Source organism: Lethenteron reissneri, chromosome 60 (genome assembly GCF_015708825.2).
Source record: "Lethenteron reissneri isolate LAM-NWPU_2019-01 chromosome 60, ASM1570882v1, whole genome shotgun sequence".
NCBI lineage: Eukaryota > Metazoa > Chordata > Hyperoartia > Petromyzontiformes > Petromyzontidae > Lethenteron > Lethenteron reissneri.
In genome coordinates, this window is record NC_083838.1 from 2,163,856 (window position 1) to 2,181,245 (window position 17,390).

General features: G+C 52.9%; 1 protein-coding gene across 1 annotated transcript in view; it reads left to right on the top strand.

Moving 5' to 3' along the window:
* LOC133357905 (translin-associated factor X-interacting protein 1-like) overlaps positions 1-17,390 on the top strand; it is a 29,841-nt gene that overhangs the window by 10,933 nt on the left and 1,518 nt on the right. Inside the window, exons 7-15 of the mRNA XM_061576079.1 lie at positions 4,754-4,889; positions 5,264-5,593; positions 7,054-7,190; positions 9,283-9,372; positions 10,980-11,168; positions 12,296-12,405; positions 13,699-13,828; positions 15,381-15,487; positions 17,136-17,390. The exon at positions 17,136-17,390 is cut by the window's right edge and continues 1,518 nt beyond it. Of these exons, the coding sequence (XP_061432063.1) occupies positions 4,754-4,889; positions 5,264-5,593; positions 7,054-7,190; positions 9,283-9,372; positions 10,980-11,168; positions 12,296-12,405; positions 13,699-13,828; positions 15,381-15,487; positions 17,136-17,337 (1,431 nt within the window). The 3' untranslated portion in view covers positions 17,338-17,390. The remainder of the gene's footprint in view (positions 1-4,753; positions 4,890-5,263; positions 5,594-7,053; positions 7,191-9,282; positions 9,373-10,979; positions 11,169-12,295; positions 12,406-13,698; positions 13,829-15,380; positions 15,488-17,135) is intronic.

Here is a 17,390-nt window from a genome sequence, read left to right on the forward strand (position 1 = left end):
ATCCGGATAATCCAACGTCGGCGCAGTAGCCAGTAGATCGCGCAGGCTCCGAAACGCCGCCTCCTCCGGCGGTCCCCACACAAATTTGTGCCCCTTCCCAGTAAGGAGATGCAAAGGCCTGGCGATAGTAGCGAAATTCGGAACAAACCTCCGGTAATATGAGGCGAACCCCAAAAACCGACGCACATCACCCACCGTGGCGGGGGTTGCCCAATCCCGGACACACGCAGTTTTCTCTGGATCCGTGGCCACCCCGTCCGCACTAACAATATGTCCCAAGTATCGAACGGAACGTTGCAGTAGATGACATTTCTTAGGCTTGAATTTCAAATTAGCAGAACGCATTCTGGCAAAAACGGCCTCCAACCGCAATAAATGCTCATCAAATGTGCGGCTGAAGACAATAATATCATCTAAATAAATGAGACATGTCTCCCACTGCAACCCCGTCAATACCAACTCCATCAATCTCTGAAAGGTGGCAGGGGCTGCATTCAACCCCATCGGCAGACAGTTAAATTGGAACAACCCCTGCGGCGTACGGAACGCTGTCTTTTCCCGCGAGGGCTCGTCAAGGGGAAGCTGCCAGAAGCCAGAAGAGAGATCTAGCGTTGAAAAAAACTTAGCCCCTGACAAGGCGTCGAGAGAATCGTCCATACGCGGCAGGGGATACGCATCTGCCACCGACACTTTATTTAACTTCCGAAAATCCACACAAAATCGTAATTTACCATCTTTCTTTTTAACCAACACGACAGGCGCGCCCCACGGGCTATTAGACGGAGATATAATATCCGCTTTCAACATGTCTTCCACTGCCCCTCGAACGTGCTCACGCTCAGCCGGACTCATCCGACGCGAGTTCAAGCGGATAGGGGCCGCGTCCCCCGTTTCGATGTGATGAGAGAGCAGCGAGGTGCGTCCCAAGTCCAAATCGTCCGAGCTAAACACATCGGAATAGCTCGCTAATAATTTATGAATCGCACAACGCTGCTCAGCGGAAAGGGCCGAATTTTCCGCACATAGTTCGGCGATCCAACGATCGTCCACCCCTCCGTCGTGTGAAACACCACCCACCAGCCCCCCGTCCGGAATGTCACTCTGAGCCGTAAACGCCGTAGTGGCGTGTGCCACAACGGTACCAGCCGGCACACACACGCTTTCAGAACTCGCATTTAACACCTGCAAAAACGGGCGTTGATCCGGACGGACAATGGTTTGCGCCCCCACCAGTGCCAATCCGCCCGTAACAGCGGCGGACGGCGACAGCAAAATTCCACAAGCACCCTGCCGACCCGGAACCGGCTTCCGGTATCGTAGGGGAATGAGCATCTGCGAGCCAGGTGGAATATCAACTGAAACTTCCGATAACGCCTGCACCTGGGCAACCGGAGCCGGTCGCCCCCAGGTGGACTGTAAAAACGCCAATTTGCGGCCCCCTGGTAGTTCAATGCAATTTTCATTGATTCTAATTAGAATGGGCATCTTAGCCAAAAAATCCGTGCCCAACAAGCAAGGAACCGCCAGGGACCTCGAAATTAACACAACGCCCGAGGCCGAGACCCCCCCGATAGAAATATTAGCGTCCACCTGTCCCACGATGCCCATACTACCCCCGTTCGCAGCGATGCAGGAAGCGTAAGCCGGCCTCACGGCCCCCGGTGGGATGTTCAAAAGATGGAATATGACATCCGAAATAATGGTCGCGGACGCCCCGGAATCCACCAAAATACGCACGTCCACCCCTTGGATCGACCCCGGTACAGTGGACGAACCTGTAGCGGCCGCGACAACCCGCCGAGCCAACTTACGCCACTGCGTTATCGAGCGACAAGGCGCAGATACTGGCCTCCCATATTCTAGAACATCCGCGTCGCACAACAACGGCGATGAGTGAGGTGTCAGGCCTTGCCGGGTGTCTGGTGCGCACCGACTTGCCTGTGCCGGAGGGTCTTTCTTTGGGGCGTCCGCAATCGAGGCCTCCTGCTGGGGTGGCCCCGGAACCCGGGCCCAGCAGTCCCTGGCATAGTGGCCCCGACGGCCGCAGCGGAAACAGTCGACGTCGGGTCGGCGCGCAGCAGGCCCCCCGTCCCGACGTGGCCGCGCCGGCGGCGGAGCCCGCGGCCCCGGCCCGCTTCGAGCCGGCCACGGAGTGGAGGCGGCCGACAGCTCCTTTGGGCCGGTCGCATCCGGCACGTACACGGCCTTTGTAGGGTCCCACCCTACGGCCCCCCCATCGACGACAGGACCGCCCGTCCACGCCGTGACTTGTTTCCAGCGGCGGAGATTGAACTGGGCGTCCAAACACTTGGCCACGGTCCGGGACGTGAGTTTCTCGTGACCGCACGCCGGCATAGGAATGCCCAGATCCCGGGATAACTCCAACATCTTCCCCAAGATGAGAGGTTCCAGCAGGTCAGGCTCCGTGTCCGGGTAAGCGGCCATCGCGAGTTCCAGCACGGCGCCCCTGTACGCTACAGGCGACTCCTCCGGTGCGCGTTGCCGCTGCACGAAGCGGCGATGGGCGTCATCCGGTGGCTCGTACGCGTCCGCCATTTCGTCGAACACTCCACGCAATGTTTTCTTCTTCGCAGCTTTTATAGAGCGAAAAAAACGAACAGACTCATCGTCAAGGAGAGTCGGAAGCACCTCCAGCGCCTCGGCGTCCGTCCACCTTGCCGTTCGTACCGCCGCCAAAAATCGACAAGCGAACGCACTCCAATCGCCCCCGATGGAGAACTCCTTAACAGTTGTAAGGTGACGACTGCGGCTCCTTGGCCTGCTTCCGTCCGTCACCGACTCTTCCGGCGGCAAGTTCAGCAAGGCGTCGCAACGCGGTGTCGCCAAGATGGCGGACGATCCTCGTGGCGGCCCCAAAATGGCGGCTTCCCGCCTTCCGTGGTGCGCCACGCCCAAGATGGCGTCTTCACGCCGCGTGGCCGATGGCGGCGCCATCGAAGACGACCCGGGCTCCTGCCGATCACCACCATCACCTTCCAACGCCGCCCTTGGCGTGACAAGGTCACACAACTCCGTGATGACGGTTTTTAGGGTCGCCAGTTGCTCCGCCATCCGGGTCCATCTTAAATCTTCGTCCTTCAACGCAGATGGGTCAGACGCAGCGGCAACCTCCTCCACACCCGGGCCCTCACGGATCTCTCCCTCCGCCGAAGTGAAGCCGACCTCAGGAGGAAGATCGTCGTCGTCCGATGATGAAGCCGACGCCGGAGATGGGATATTCTTCTTCCTCAGTTGTTTCGCCATGCCGTTTCACTTCTGACTCCAGTGTAATAAAAGGACTCGAACACTTCTTTCTGTCTTCGTGTCTTTATTCAGGTTCACGTCTTTACCCACACGGCACTCTGTTATAACTCCTGTATTCGTAGCCCCCGGCTATTCACTGCTATTATAGCTTCCTCTCCCCTCTGACTCTCTGCTTCATCTACTGTAACCTCCTCCCTGCAGACTCGCTGCTACCCCTATGCAGACTCCCGCTGCTACCCCTATGTGCAGACCCTCTGGCTGTCACTGTATGCAGACCCGCTGCCCACTCTCTCTGTGCAGCCCCGCTGCTGACTGCAGCCTCCTCGCTGCTTCGGGTCGGTCACCGCTGGCCAACGGTGCCGATCCTCGCTCCCCCCGTGTTCGTGGCGATCTCGCCACACCCTGCTTCGCCCTTCGTGGCCTTCCTCTGTTCCTGGTTCCCCGTCACCCTCCTTGCTCTTCCGGTTCCCCTCCTTCTATACTCAACCCCTCTGACCCCCACGTGACCTAACTCCTCCCCCCCTGACGGCACCTCAGAAGGGCCGTTTACAACCGCATTACATCTGCATTTCCCATAAATATTCTAAATTCCTCTTGATATGCAAATTATTTTGTCAAGGCGCCCTTTCCCCTCCTTCCAACCCAGCTTAAATATATGCTCCAAGCACGTGTGCTCTTTCATTCAGACGCTGTCGCCTCGACAGACCTGGTTTTCACCTGAGGACGGCTGCTTGTGTTGTGGCCGAAACGTCATGAGAATTATTTTATTATGTTATATTTTTATTATTTTATTATTTTGCTTCTACGTGAGCTCATGTTAATCGACAACTATGATGAAGAAGACGCCGACGGCCCCAAGCAACGGCCCAAGAAGCGTGGCCGCAAGACAGCCAACGTTTGGGAGCTCTTCACCGAGGCCAGCCAGCCGCACAAGGCCAAGTCGAACATGTGCAAGCACTGCAAGACGCTCATCAATTATCACAAGAAGATTGAGTCGGTCAAGGTGCACCTGAACAAGTGCTCGCCCTTCCGCAAACTCATGAACGGCATGGAGGACGCAGACCGGCCGGATTGGTACAAGCACAACGCCATCCATTCCAAGCTACGGAACTTACTGGCGCCCACGATTGTGGAGAAGCTCCTCGTGTTCATCACGACCAACCTGCCCGCCGCATTCTACGACTACCCCGTGCCCAACGACCCCGAGTACGATAGCAGCACTGACGAGGAAGCAGCCTAAGCCTTGAATCAGAGTTTCGTATTCATTAAACCAGGTTTTAATTCCCTGAAATCGGGTTTAATTGTATTACAGAAAAAACCCGATGCCTGCCGCTGGAAAAATCGGGTTTTTTCTATCCATGTGGGGAGCACAGCTGGTGCATCAGCCAGTCATCTCAGTCAACCCATGGCACCTGCTGGGTCTGTCCTTCCCTGCCTCCCTCCCTGCCTACCTCCCTCCCTTCCTGCCTCCCCCTCTCCCGGCTGGCAGGTGGAGCGTCTGAAGGAGGAGCTGTCGGCTGAGTACCAGCGAAGGCGCGACGAGTCCGACGCTCGGCGACTCCTCAACAACGAGATTCTGGAGCTGAGGGCGCTGCAGGAGAATGCGCAGCGCTTGCAGGCACACGGTGACAAAAACACAGACAAAGATCCCCCATATAGCCTCAGACACACTCTGGGGCGAGTGCGATGAGCGAGCACCTAAAGGGGCTGACACGGCAGACTCTAGGGTCGTGTGCTCAGCACCGCATGTTTACACACTGCGACAGGTGTTCATTTAAGGCTGAGTCGTCATAGGCGAGGCCTTAAATGATCATCAGCCATCCTTCACTTGAGGACGGCTGCTTGCGTTGTGGCCGAAACGTCGTGAGAATAACTTTATTATCTTTTATTTTTATTATTTTATTACTTTCCTTCTACGTGACTTTACCGAAAGAACCAACAAGATGATTCCTATCCTAATGAACCCTAACCCCCCTACTTCCCCTGCGCCTCCCGCCAGAGGACGATTGGGCCGACCCCGTGGCCCTGCGTCTGGCCCTGCGCGTGGCCCGCCAGGACCTGTCGCGCGTGCAGGACGAGCTGACGTGCACGAGGGCCGACTACGCCGACGTGGTGCCTCGCCGCGACCACGAGGCCCTGGCGGCCAGCCACGCCGCGCTGGCCCGCCACGCGGAGCTCCACGGCAGGGACCTGCTGCTGCTCCAGCAGGAGCACGGCTCCCTGCTGGAGCTCCACGAGCAGCTCCTGCAGCAGAGGGACGGGCTGAGCGCGGAGGTGGAGGAGCTGCGGCGGAGCTCCACGCCCAGGCCTCCGTGGGAGGAGTGCGGGGGTAAGTTGATTTTGTTTGGCCATCTTCTTGGTTCTTCCACCTCCAACCCAGCTTATATATATGCTAAATTCCTCTTGATATGCAAATTATTTGGTCAAGGCGCTCTTCCCCCCCTCCAACCCAGCTTTAAAAGACGCTTCAAGCCTGGAGTTGTCATTCAGACTCTGTCTTCTCGACAGACCTGTTCTTCACCTGAGGACGGCTGCTTGCGTTGTGGCCAAAACGTCGTGAGAATTATTTTATTATGTTTTATTTTTATTATTTTATTACTTCCCTTCTATGTGACTTTAACGAAAGAACCAAGAAGATGAATCCCTGCAGTCACGAAAGCTTTAAATCGAAATTTTGTTTGGCCAGTTGTGAGCTCAAGGGTGACCTGGGTCACCAAATGTGACAAGAGGAAAATGAAACGCAGCAATTAATCGAACGGAAAGCGTACCAAAAACAACCGTGTCACGTGACAAATCTAAAATAATGCACAGAGATAATGCAATGCTAAATTATACATTACCTTATTATTTTGAGACTGGAAGTAATACTACGTGACTTTACCGAAAGAACCAAGAAGATGAAACCCTGCAGTCACGAAAGCTTTAAATCGAAATTTTGAGACTGATCGTAGCGCAGCTACAATTCATCTTCTTGGTTCTTTCGGTAAAGGACGGCTGCTTGTGTTGTGGCTGAAACGTCGTGAGATTTTTTGTTTTATTATGTTTTATTTTTATTATTTTGTTATTTCCCTTCTACGTGATTTTACCAAAAGAACCAAGAAGATGAATCCCTGCAGTCACGAACGCTTTCAATCGAAAGTTACAATTCAGTTGCAGAAAGATTAAACAGATATAGGGTGACTATTGTACTAATAAGCGGTGTATGGGTAGAGGTGGCACAGTGGTTAGCACGTGGACATTCATCCAGCCCTATGTGTGTGTCCTGTGTATGGGGAACGCAGGCCAGAGGTCGCAAACGGGTTTTGATTCCTTACCCGTATCTGGCCGCACCAGGGTCGCAAACGAGTACCCGTACCCGGCCGTACCCGTACCCTACCCGTACCTGGGTAAGGGTAGGGTACGGGTATCGGGTACCTGATTGTGACCTCTGGGATGAAGCCATGTTGCAGGCGCGGGTGGGTTGACTCTAGGAACTTGAATTGTGAGAAGAGACAAGACGTTGGGAAATGAGTGACAAACAGTTACTCACCAGTGACTCACGGTCTACCTGTACCCGTACCCGGCCGCACCAGGGTCGCAAACGGGTACCCGTACCCGGCCAGGTACGGGTAGCCAGGTATCGGGTAGGGTACGGGTATCGGGTACCCGGTTGCGACCTCTGACGCAGGCTAACACGTCGCACTTGACCCACTGCTGTGCGTGTACGTGTGCGGCGGTATGCGGGTGCGTGAATTCACCTGCCTCCCCACCTGCCTCCCCCACCTCCACCGCCCCCCTGTTCACCTGCAGCGGTGATTGAGGGTGGAGTGGACAGGTGGACTCACCTATGCGAGGGCAGGAGCAGCGGGGAGATCATGAAGCTGCTGCTCGCGGAGGTGATGGGAGTCTCCAACCCGGGCTTCACCGAGGAGAACGCTGACCAAGAGGTGGTGCTGCTGCTGTTGTTTCCTGGAGCGTTGTTGTCATTGGGGCGGCAGGGTGGCGCAGCGGTGGCACTTTGGCCTCGCAGCTCGAAGGGGCCTGGGTTCGATTCCTGACCGGGGGCGCCTCTCTGTTTGTGGAGTGTGGATGTTCTCTCTCTTTTATATTATTTTATTTTTTTACGATCAGTGGAAACAAGAAGATGCTCGGTCTAGTCGGCACTTTGCTTCGTTCATCATTTCGTAATTTAAAAAAAATATGTTCTCTCTCTCTCCACCTGCTCTGCATGGGCTTGCTACGTGTTTCCTCCCAGAGTTGACACCAAATAAGTAATATTAAAAAAATAGTTTTTTTAAAACACGCTTTAATAAATGTACCGTACGAGTAATGGCAAAACTCCACGACTCCAGGAAGTGGCCCCGAGGCTTGCCATAACGTAAGTGAGCGTGGTGATTTACAGCCAACGTCAGTTGAGCGTGGACAATTAGACCCAAGCCGAAACATAACATGTAAAAAAGAATGTTAAAAAATATATATATTTATTTTTATGATAGAATATAGTATTGTCATCAGTATGACACAAGTATACCAAGTTTGCAGTCGATACCACATTGGGAAGTGGGTTAAAATTGAGTTACAAGATTTGAGGATACAACAACAACAGAGTGAGTTAAATAAAAGCGTGTAAAAGAGTCTAACTGGAATTGGCCGAACGTCCCAATGCTGAAACTTTTTTTTTTTAACTCAAGAGCACTATCGCCCCCTACTGCGAGAAAAAGAGTGGAGACTCAGTCAGGTTTTCCTGGGTACACTAACGTAACCATTATTTCATTTCCACTTTTTGCGAGGCCCGGTTAAGAGGCTATGACGCTTAGACAATCGGCAGGTGGAGCGTGGAGTGGTGGGGCGAAGCGTGGCTACTACCACCTCTACCAAGAGGTCTGGGGGGTTAGCGTGGAAGAGTAGGCCAAGCCCCCTCGTAGAGGGACCCTCTTGAGCTCCCCCCGTGGTGGAGACACACTCTTGTAGAACCATCATCACAAATAATAATACTTTCGTTTTATATCGCGTTATTCATGCCAACAGCATCCCACAACGCTGTACGTTAATACTGGTAGGAACCTCCTGGTTACACCAGCCCACAGGGGATTATTGTGTCCGTCGTGCATCCAAAACTGGGAGGGGTGGGGCTGGGTGGAGAGGGGAGGGAGGGGCTGGGTGGGGAGGGTGGGGAGGGGCTGGGTGGGGAGAGGAGGATGGGGAGGGGCTAGGTGGGGAGGGGCTGGTCACCCCGTGGTGCCCTTATAAAACTCAACGTTTAACCTACTCACGCCGGCTTGTGCCCGCCCTCACAATCGGCCATATTTGCGGAATACACCACGCCGCCGTTGACCCTGGCCATTGACCGAGCAACACAACGTTCCTACCAGCTCCCTCCGCAGGAATGTGTTTATACATAAGGGCCAAATCCCATTTACGCAGTTGGCTTTGCGCGTCGCGACAGAAGCCCAACACACACACACACGCCGAGTAAATGAAAACCCCTACAACCAAGCAACGTCGAAAATGAATAAAGATTCTTGAGTTTTTTTGGTAAAGTCGCATAGGTAAAAAATTAAAATTAATAAACGTAAAATAAAATAAAAATCACGACGTTTCGGAGGCAACACAAGCTTCCGTCTTCAGGTGGAACCGCCACAGCACGACTGCTGTATCAAGTGAGATAAATTCCAAGAAAACAGTCCTTGTATATATACTGGTTGAGGGTGGGAGGAGCCACAAAAATAATATTCAGGGCCTACCTTGGCTCCTCCCACCCTCAACCAGTATATACACAAGGACTGTTTTCTTGGAATTTCGCTCACTTGATACAGCTATCGTGCTGTGACGGTTCCACCTGAAGACGGAAGCTTGTGTTGCCTCCGAAACGTCGTGATTTTTATTTTATTATACTTTTATTAATTTTAATTTTTTACCTCCGTGACTTTACCAAAAAAACCCAAGAATATGATTCCTTGCAGTCACGAAAGCTTCAAATCTAGAACGAATATAGAGATGAGTCGATGAGGCGGCCCGTCCCCTCTCACGCCGTCGCAGGGCGGTGCAGCCGATGGGGCCTGGAGCGTGGAGGAGCTGTGCGCCGTCGTGCAAGACGTGTGGAGGGAGAAGCGGGCGGCCGATGGCGTGGTGAGTTTCCCGACGGCCGCTCTCCCTCTCTCTCTCCTCCCTCTTTCAAGATCGTCGTCCGCTCTGTCCGTCGGTCACGCCTGTCGATGACGGGAGGAAACCTGCAGATGACGGGAGGAACCCATCGCAGCGGAAGCACCGGTGCGGCGTCGCATGTGCAAAAGCGCTCGGGCTTGTCCAGACCGCCGGCTAAAGAGGACTGGATGTGTGACCATTTGAGTCGTTGAGAATCACCGACTCGAAGAGCCGGTGATTCTGAGCAACAGAATGGCCACGCATTCAGTTCTGTCGAGCCGGTGGTCTGGATAAGGCCGACAGGTTTTTTTGTGTGCACGTGCGACGCTGCACACCTTTGCGTGTGTTGTTAAACACATTTAAAATGTATGTCGGTGTAGAGTCACAGTCGTCGTCTTCATCATATCAGCCAGGTGATCTTCACGATTTACAATTGATGTTTGGGTGAGGCCACGTGATTATCTGACCAAATGCTTGTTGTTGACACCCCGGCCACCCAACATGGCCAGACGAATTGAATTGTCACGTGGTGTCCAAGCGTTTAATGATGCACCGATTGTTATTATTCTTGTGTCACCTCGCTCACCGGTAAGTTGAAGACCAATTCTCACAACCTCATATTTATATAGTCGATATACTGACTTGTAAATCATCATGGCAGTCGTTTTAATCTCCAGTGTCTTTGTAAGAATCATCATTCTTGTTGTTACATTCGTCAGTGTAGATGTTGATGATAATGATGGTGATGCTGATTGTCTTTATCATCACCACCATCACCATCAACATGACAATCACTATCATCAACATGACAACCACTATCATCGCCACCACTATCCACATGACAATGACCACCATCGCCACCACTATCCACATGACAATCACTATCATCACCATCAACATGACAATGACCACCATCACCACCACCATCCACATGACAACCATTATCATCACCGCCACCACCACCATCAACATGACCACTATCATCACCACCATCAACATGACAATCACTACCATCACCACCACCATCAAAATGACAATCACTACCACCACTATCCACATGACAATCACTATCATCACCACTACCATCAAAATGACAATCACTACTATCACCATCAACATGACAATGACCACCATCACCACCATCAACATAACAATGCCCACCATCACCACCACCATCCACATGCCAACCACTATCATCACCACCACCATCAACATGACCACTACCATCACCACCACCACCATCAACATGACAATCACTACCATCACCATCACCACCACCATCAACATGACAATGACCACCATCACCATCACCACCACCACCATCCACATGACAACCACTATCATCACCACCACCACCATCAACATGACCACTACCATCACCACCACCACCACCACCATCAACATGACCATCACCACCACCACCACCACCATCAACATGACAATGACCACCATCACCACCACCATCAACATGACCACTACCATCACCACCACCACCACCATCAACATGACACCACCATCACCACCTCCAACCCACATGACAACCACTATCATCACCGCCGCCACCACCGCCGCGTGTCCCCCACCACCGTCAGGCCGGTGTTCGCTCGGAGCTGTCGCACTTCCTGGTGGACTTTGGGGAGACGCGGGCGGCAGCGGGTGGCGAGGGGTCGTCGGCGCGTGGCCGCGGGGCCGAGTGGGCGCGCGGCGTGCGGGCCGCGTGCCGCGCTCACCGCGACCGCGCCGGCGCCGTCCGCCTCTTCCTCTCCATCCTCGACGGAGAGGTACACCGCGCCCTGGTGTGCAGGAGGTCGTGGGTTCAATCCCGATCCTGACGCCTGCTGTATATTTGGAGTTTGCGTGTCTCTCTCTCTCTCATCATCACGGTGGCTAGAAGATGTTAACTACCTCGCCTGGTGTACAGGAGGTCGTGGGTTCAATCTCGACCCTGACGCCTGCTGCTGTATATTTGGAGTTTACGTGTCTCTCTCTCATCATCATCACGGTGGCGAGGAGATGTTGACTACCTCGCCTGGTGTACAGGAGGTCGAGGGTTCAATCCCGACCCTGACGCCTGCTGCTGTATATTTGGAATTTGCGTGTCTCTTTCTCATCATCACGGTGGCTAGGAGATGTTAACTACCTCGCCTGGTGTACAGGAGGTCGTGGGTTTGATCCCGACCCTGACGCCTGCTGCTGTATATTTGGAGTTTGCGTGTCTCTTTCTCTCATCATCACGGTGGCTAGGAGATGTTAATTACCTCGCCTGGTATACCGGAGGTCGAGGGTTTAATCCCGACCCTGACGCCTGCTGTATATTTGGAGTTGGTATGTTCTCTCTCCGCCTGTTCTACAGAGTGTGGTGAATGAGTGTGAGTGTGTGTGGAGTTGGTATGTTCTCTCTCCACCTGTTCTGCATGGGTTTCCTCTAAGTTTTCTGGTTTCCTACCCCATAGCACACACAATGTAACCGGTATTGACCAAACATCGCAAAGCTGAAAAGTTACCTGCAAATCACTCAATTTTGAGATTACACTGAGCAACATCATCACATCCTGCAAAAAAAACTTAACGGGACCCTCCTGAACAGGAGTCTTGAGACTCGGCGTTTGCTTTCCTGGTTGCAGTCGTAGATTAAAACAACAACAACAACAACAACAAATAAACTAGTGACTGAAAGAGAGATGGCAGGGTACTCGTGGACGGAGAGATGGCGCAAGGCCACTCCACACCGCCGGCGGTCCTCTAGGTGGATACACAGACGGACGAAAGGACACACGGAGAGGTACATGTCACCAAACCAGAGCTCATTTCCAGCCGGTCCTTAGGTGACTGGCTGGATGGATGCATCACTCTGGTTATTTATGTAACGATGGCGTGCGTGTGTGTGTGTGTGCGCATGTCTCCACAGCTGGATGAGTCTTTGTACCACGGGCAGATACAGATTCTCTCCCAGCTCGAGCGGACCCTGTCAATGGTTGACTCATCGGCAGCCGGCGTTCTGTCTGCGCAGCAATTCACGTGCGCCCTCCATCACGCGTGTCTCGTTGCAACCAGCCACTCAGCCACTCAGCCGGCAATTCAGCCACTCAGCCAGCCACTCGGGGAGTCACTCAGCCGGTTACTCAGCCACTCAATCAGCACTCAGCCAGCCATTCAGCTAGCCATCTAGCATCTCAGTCACTCAGCCAGCCAGTCAGCCAGGCACTCAGCCACTTAGCTGGCAACTCAGTAATTCAACCAGCCACTCAGCCATCCACTCAGCTAGCCATCCAGCATCTCAGCCACTCAGCTAGCCACCCAGCATCTCAGTCACTCAGCCAGCCAGTCAGCCAGGCACTCAGCCACTTAGCTGGCAACTCAGTAATTCAACCAGCCACTCAGTCATCCACTCAGCTGGCCATCCAGCATCTCAGCCATTCAGCTAGCCACCCAGGATCTCAGTCACTCAGCCAGCCACTCAGCCAGCCACTCAGCCACTTAGCTGGTAACTCAGTAATTCAACCAGCCACTCAGCCAGGCACTCAGCTAGCCATCCAGCATCTCAGCCATTCAGCTAGCCACTCAGCCAGGCACTCAGCCACTTAGCTGGCAACTCAGTAATTCAACCAGCCACTCAGCCATCCACTCAGCTGGCCATCCAGCATCTCAGCCATTCAGCTAGCTACCCAGGATCTCAGTCACTCAGCCAGCCACTCAGCCAGCCACTCAGCCACTTAGCTGGTAACTCAGTAATTCAACCAGCCACTCAGCCAGGCACTCAGTCACTCAGCCGGCTACTCAGCCACTCAACCAGCCACTCAGCCACTCGATCGACTCAAGCCAACAAACACATAATAATGATCGTGGTTGTAAATGCACGTTAGCCGCTTGTTGCAAAGGTTCGCGGTTCGAATATGGCAGGCCGCCCTGGTTATTGCTGCGGGTGTATTAACCGCAACATACTGCATGCCATCTGCTTCACAGTGGACGTTAAAGATCTCATGATGTCATTCGAAATGAGTCGGCCATTGTGCTCCAGCGTCTTGGGTCAAAATTTTCCAAATTCGAAAGATGACACCGCAAATTGCTCGATTGGGATTATAGCAATAATTTTTTCTGTGCTGCACGTTCGCGGCCCAGAGACGCTGAGTCACCTTGTGCTGCACAGGGAGAGCTGCCACTGGGGGTGCCCTCCGAACGTTTGTGATGAGATGAGGTGTAAGTTGCGTATCGTGTGTACAGCACTCGGTGTGAAGGTGGGCTCTCTATCAAGAACAACTCATCACCACGTTTAAACCGAAAAGCGGCGTCATTTCTCTGTCTTGTGTGCAGGGATGCCCTCCACCGTGCCTTCCCTCTCAAGGAGGAGGGCCTCATCGCGGAGCTCCACCAGGGGGCCTGTGCTCAGCTGGGCTTGGACAGCATCGACGCCTCCATCCCTTATCGGGCCCTCTTCACTGAGGTCCATCTCCACCACCACTAGCACCACCGCCACCACCAACATTACCACCAACATTACCACCAGCACCACTACCAGCACCACCGCCACCACCAACATTACCACCAGCACCACTACCAGCACCACTACCAGCACCACCACAAGCACCACCGCCACCACCAACATTACCAACAGCACCACTACCAGCACCACCAATAGCACCACCACGAGCACCACCGCCACCACCAGCACCAGCAACATTACCACCAGCACTACCACCAGCACCACTACAAGCACCACCGCCACCACCAGCACCACCGCCGCCACCAACATTACCACCAGCACCACTACCAGCACCACCACCAGCACCACCACAAGCACCACCACAAGCACCACCACCAGCACCACTACCAGCACCACCACCAGTACCACCACGAGCACCACCGCCACCACCAGCACCACCAACAACAGCACCAGCAGCAGCACCAGCAGTACCAGTCCCACACCACCCCATCCTGTGCCTTTACGGCCTTAATTAGATGCTCGCTAACAGCCCTTGTCCCAACCGTCTGTTAAAGGCTACACGGGGGGTGGGGGGGGGGATCTTTGTACTCATACTCTTAGTTCTTTCAGTAAAGTCACTACGTAGGTAAAAAATTTAATTAAAATTCATACAAATAAAACAATAAAAATCACGACGTTTCGGAGGCAACACAAGCTTCCGTCTTTAGGTGAAACCGTCACAGCAAAATACCTGTACCTTATATAGTGGTAGAGGGGGGAGGAGCCAGGAAGGGCAGCGGGGGAGGAGGAGTTGTGAAGTGGTCAATTACTGCTTTTGTTATACTGCTGGGTGGGTAAATGAATTAGATACGATTAAGCCGCTCTTGGTTATGCTGTTTGTGCGCAAGTCGCTGTGGGATGAATGGACTCGTGGTCAGGGACGTGTTGCACAAGTAACTGTGGATGTACATCAGGGGCGGTTTCTTCATTAGGGCGATTGGGCGACGCACCACCAATGTCATTCAACCACAGAGTCACGCTAGCCGTCACTGTGCCTCTGGATATAGTCCAATCAGCGTCATGTCACGTTCTGTGGAGTACCGCCTCTTTTTGGGCGATTTCACTCCGGCTGAAAATCGCCCCGAGTGGCCCCATAGACTTACATTCAAAGATGTTTTTTTTCGAACGGGGGCGCTGCAGTGCATTCTCTATGGCTGCCGGGAGGGCTCGCCCTAACGTGCTTACGTCATCATACGTAAGCACGTTTCATCCAACAATATAATTTGTCGCCACCTAGTGGAATCTTTAATAAAAGAAACTTGAGTGGATTGTATTAATAGTGAGTATAGAAACAAACAAGATGTATTGTAAGAGTCACTTTATTTTTCATTAATATTAAAGAAGTGAAGTTGCCTTTACATGCTTAAGCTGTTAATTTATCCATTGCATGGGTGGACCTTATCCTTATCAATCATCCAGACATTTGCCCCCCCTGAGAGATTTTGCAGGAGCCGCCACTGATGTACATAATAGAAAAGGAGCGGAAATGCCCATGTGTTGTGCGGACGAGCAGGGAGAGTCGCTCAGCTCGCAGGAGTTCATGCAGACGCTGCACAGGCAGATGCACGAGGAGAAGCTGCTCTACCTGCAGGAGGTGGAGGAGGCAGTGGGAGACACGGGGTATGCGATACAACCCACACCATCCAAACCAAACCAAACCGTTTTTATTTTTTCTAGATTTGAAGCTTTCGTGATGGCAACGATTCATACTCTTGGTTCTTTTGGTAAAGTCACGTGGGTAAAACAATGAAATCACGACGTTTCGGAGGCAACACAAGTCTCCCACCTGATGACGGAGACTTGTGTTGCCTCCGAAACGTCGTGATTTTTATTGTACGTTTTTATTTTACCAGGTTAAAGCCCCACTGAGCTGTGTAGATATTTTTCAGAAGTGACCTGGTTATCACAAATGATAGCTCAACGAAGTGGCTTGTCACGTGTACATTTATATCAGCCAAATGTTATAAATGCACGTTGATTGTAAATGTGGAGGGAAAAACTGGAGGACCTGGAGAAAAATGGACGCGACCAAGGAGAGAAAACTCCAACTATACAGCCATCAGGATCGAGATCAAACTCACGACCTTCTGTATACCAGGCGATATAGTTAACATCTCGCCACCACCATCGCCACCGCGATCATCCTCACCGTCATCGTCGTCATTGTCTTCTAGATTTGAAGCTTTCGTGACTGCAAGGATCCATACTCTTAGTTCTTTCGGTAAAGTCACGTAGGTAAAAAATTAAATTCAAATTGATAAAAAAAAATCACGACGTTTCGGAGGCAACACAAGCTTCCGTCTTGCTGTGACAGTTTCACCTGAAGACGGAAGCTTGTGTTGCCTCCGAAACGTCGTGATTTTTATTTGTTTATTTTTTATTAATTTTAATTTCATTTTTTACCTACGTGACTTTACCGAAAGAACTAAGAGTATGTCGTCATTGTCGTTGCGGTGACTTGGCGTGGCTGGTCCCGATGTCCGGCCAGGTGGCTCGGCAGCAGTAGAGCGAGCGGCTCACGATCGCCGGTGGCCACGTCGGTCATTGGCGGTGTGGAGCGGTGGCGCAGCGGTTTGGGCGCCACTCTACGAGCCCGGCGACCCGAGTTCGATTCCAGCTCACCGTCACAAACACCGGTGGCGATTAATTTGAACTGGTCCAGGGCCTCCACGAGGTTGACTCAGCCTCAAATGAGTACCTGCAGCAGTGTGTAAACATCGCCACTGGGGAGGCAAAGGCGGGCACGTGGGGTACTGGCCACACAACCCCTCGCGTGCCGTTCTCAGCCTTTTATACGTGCTGCTCGTTAATAGCACTTGCCCCAACAGTCTGTTATGGCTATACGGGGCACATTTGTCTTTGTATTGATGGAAGACGTGGCAACATTGACCTGAACACATGGAGTTCACATAAGCTCTGAGTCATTGCAATGGGTCCCTATTTGGTATTGGGCTAGGCCATGAGGTTGCAGTCACGCGCGCCAGCGGGGGAAGGACATCATCATGGTGACGATGCTAATGTTGATGATGGTGGTGGTGCTGTTGACGATGGTGGTGATGGTGACGATGCTAATGTTGATGATGGTGGTGGTGCTGTTGACGATGGTGATGATGGTGACGATGCTAATGTTGATGATGGTGGTGGTGCTGTTGACGATGGTGGTGATGGTGACGATGCTAATGTTGACGATGGTGGTGATGGTGATGATGCTAATGTTGATGATGGTGGTGCTGTTGACGATGGTGGTGATGGTGACGACGGCGATCAGGGAGGTGTCGGTGTCGTCTCTCCGCGCCGCCTTCCTGCGCGTCGACCCCTGCCTGGACCAGCCGGACATCGACGCGTACCTGGCGCGGGCCTTCCACTCGGACCCAGACCGCCTGGAGAGGGCTCCCCCTTGCGATTGGGCCACGGTGGCGGGTCGCCTGAAGGCCGCTCACGTGAAGAGGGCCGGGCCCCCACCCTCATGAGTATGAGTTGGCAAGCGCACAACACACCAACGCAACAAAGATAAAGATCCCGC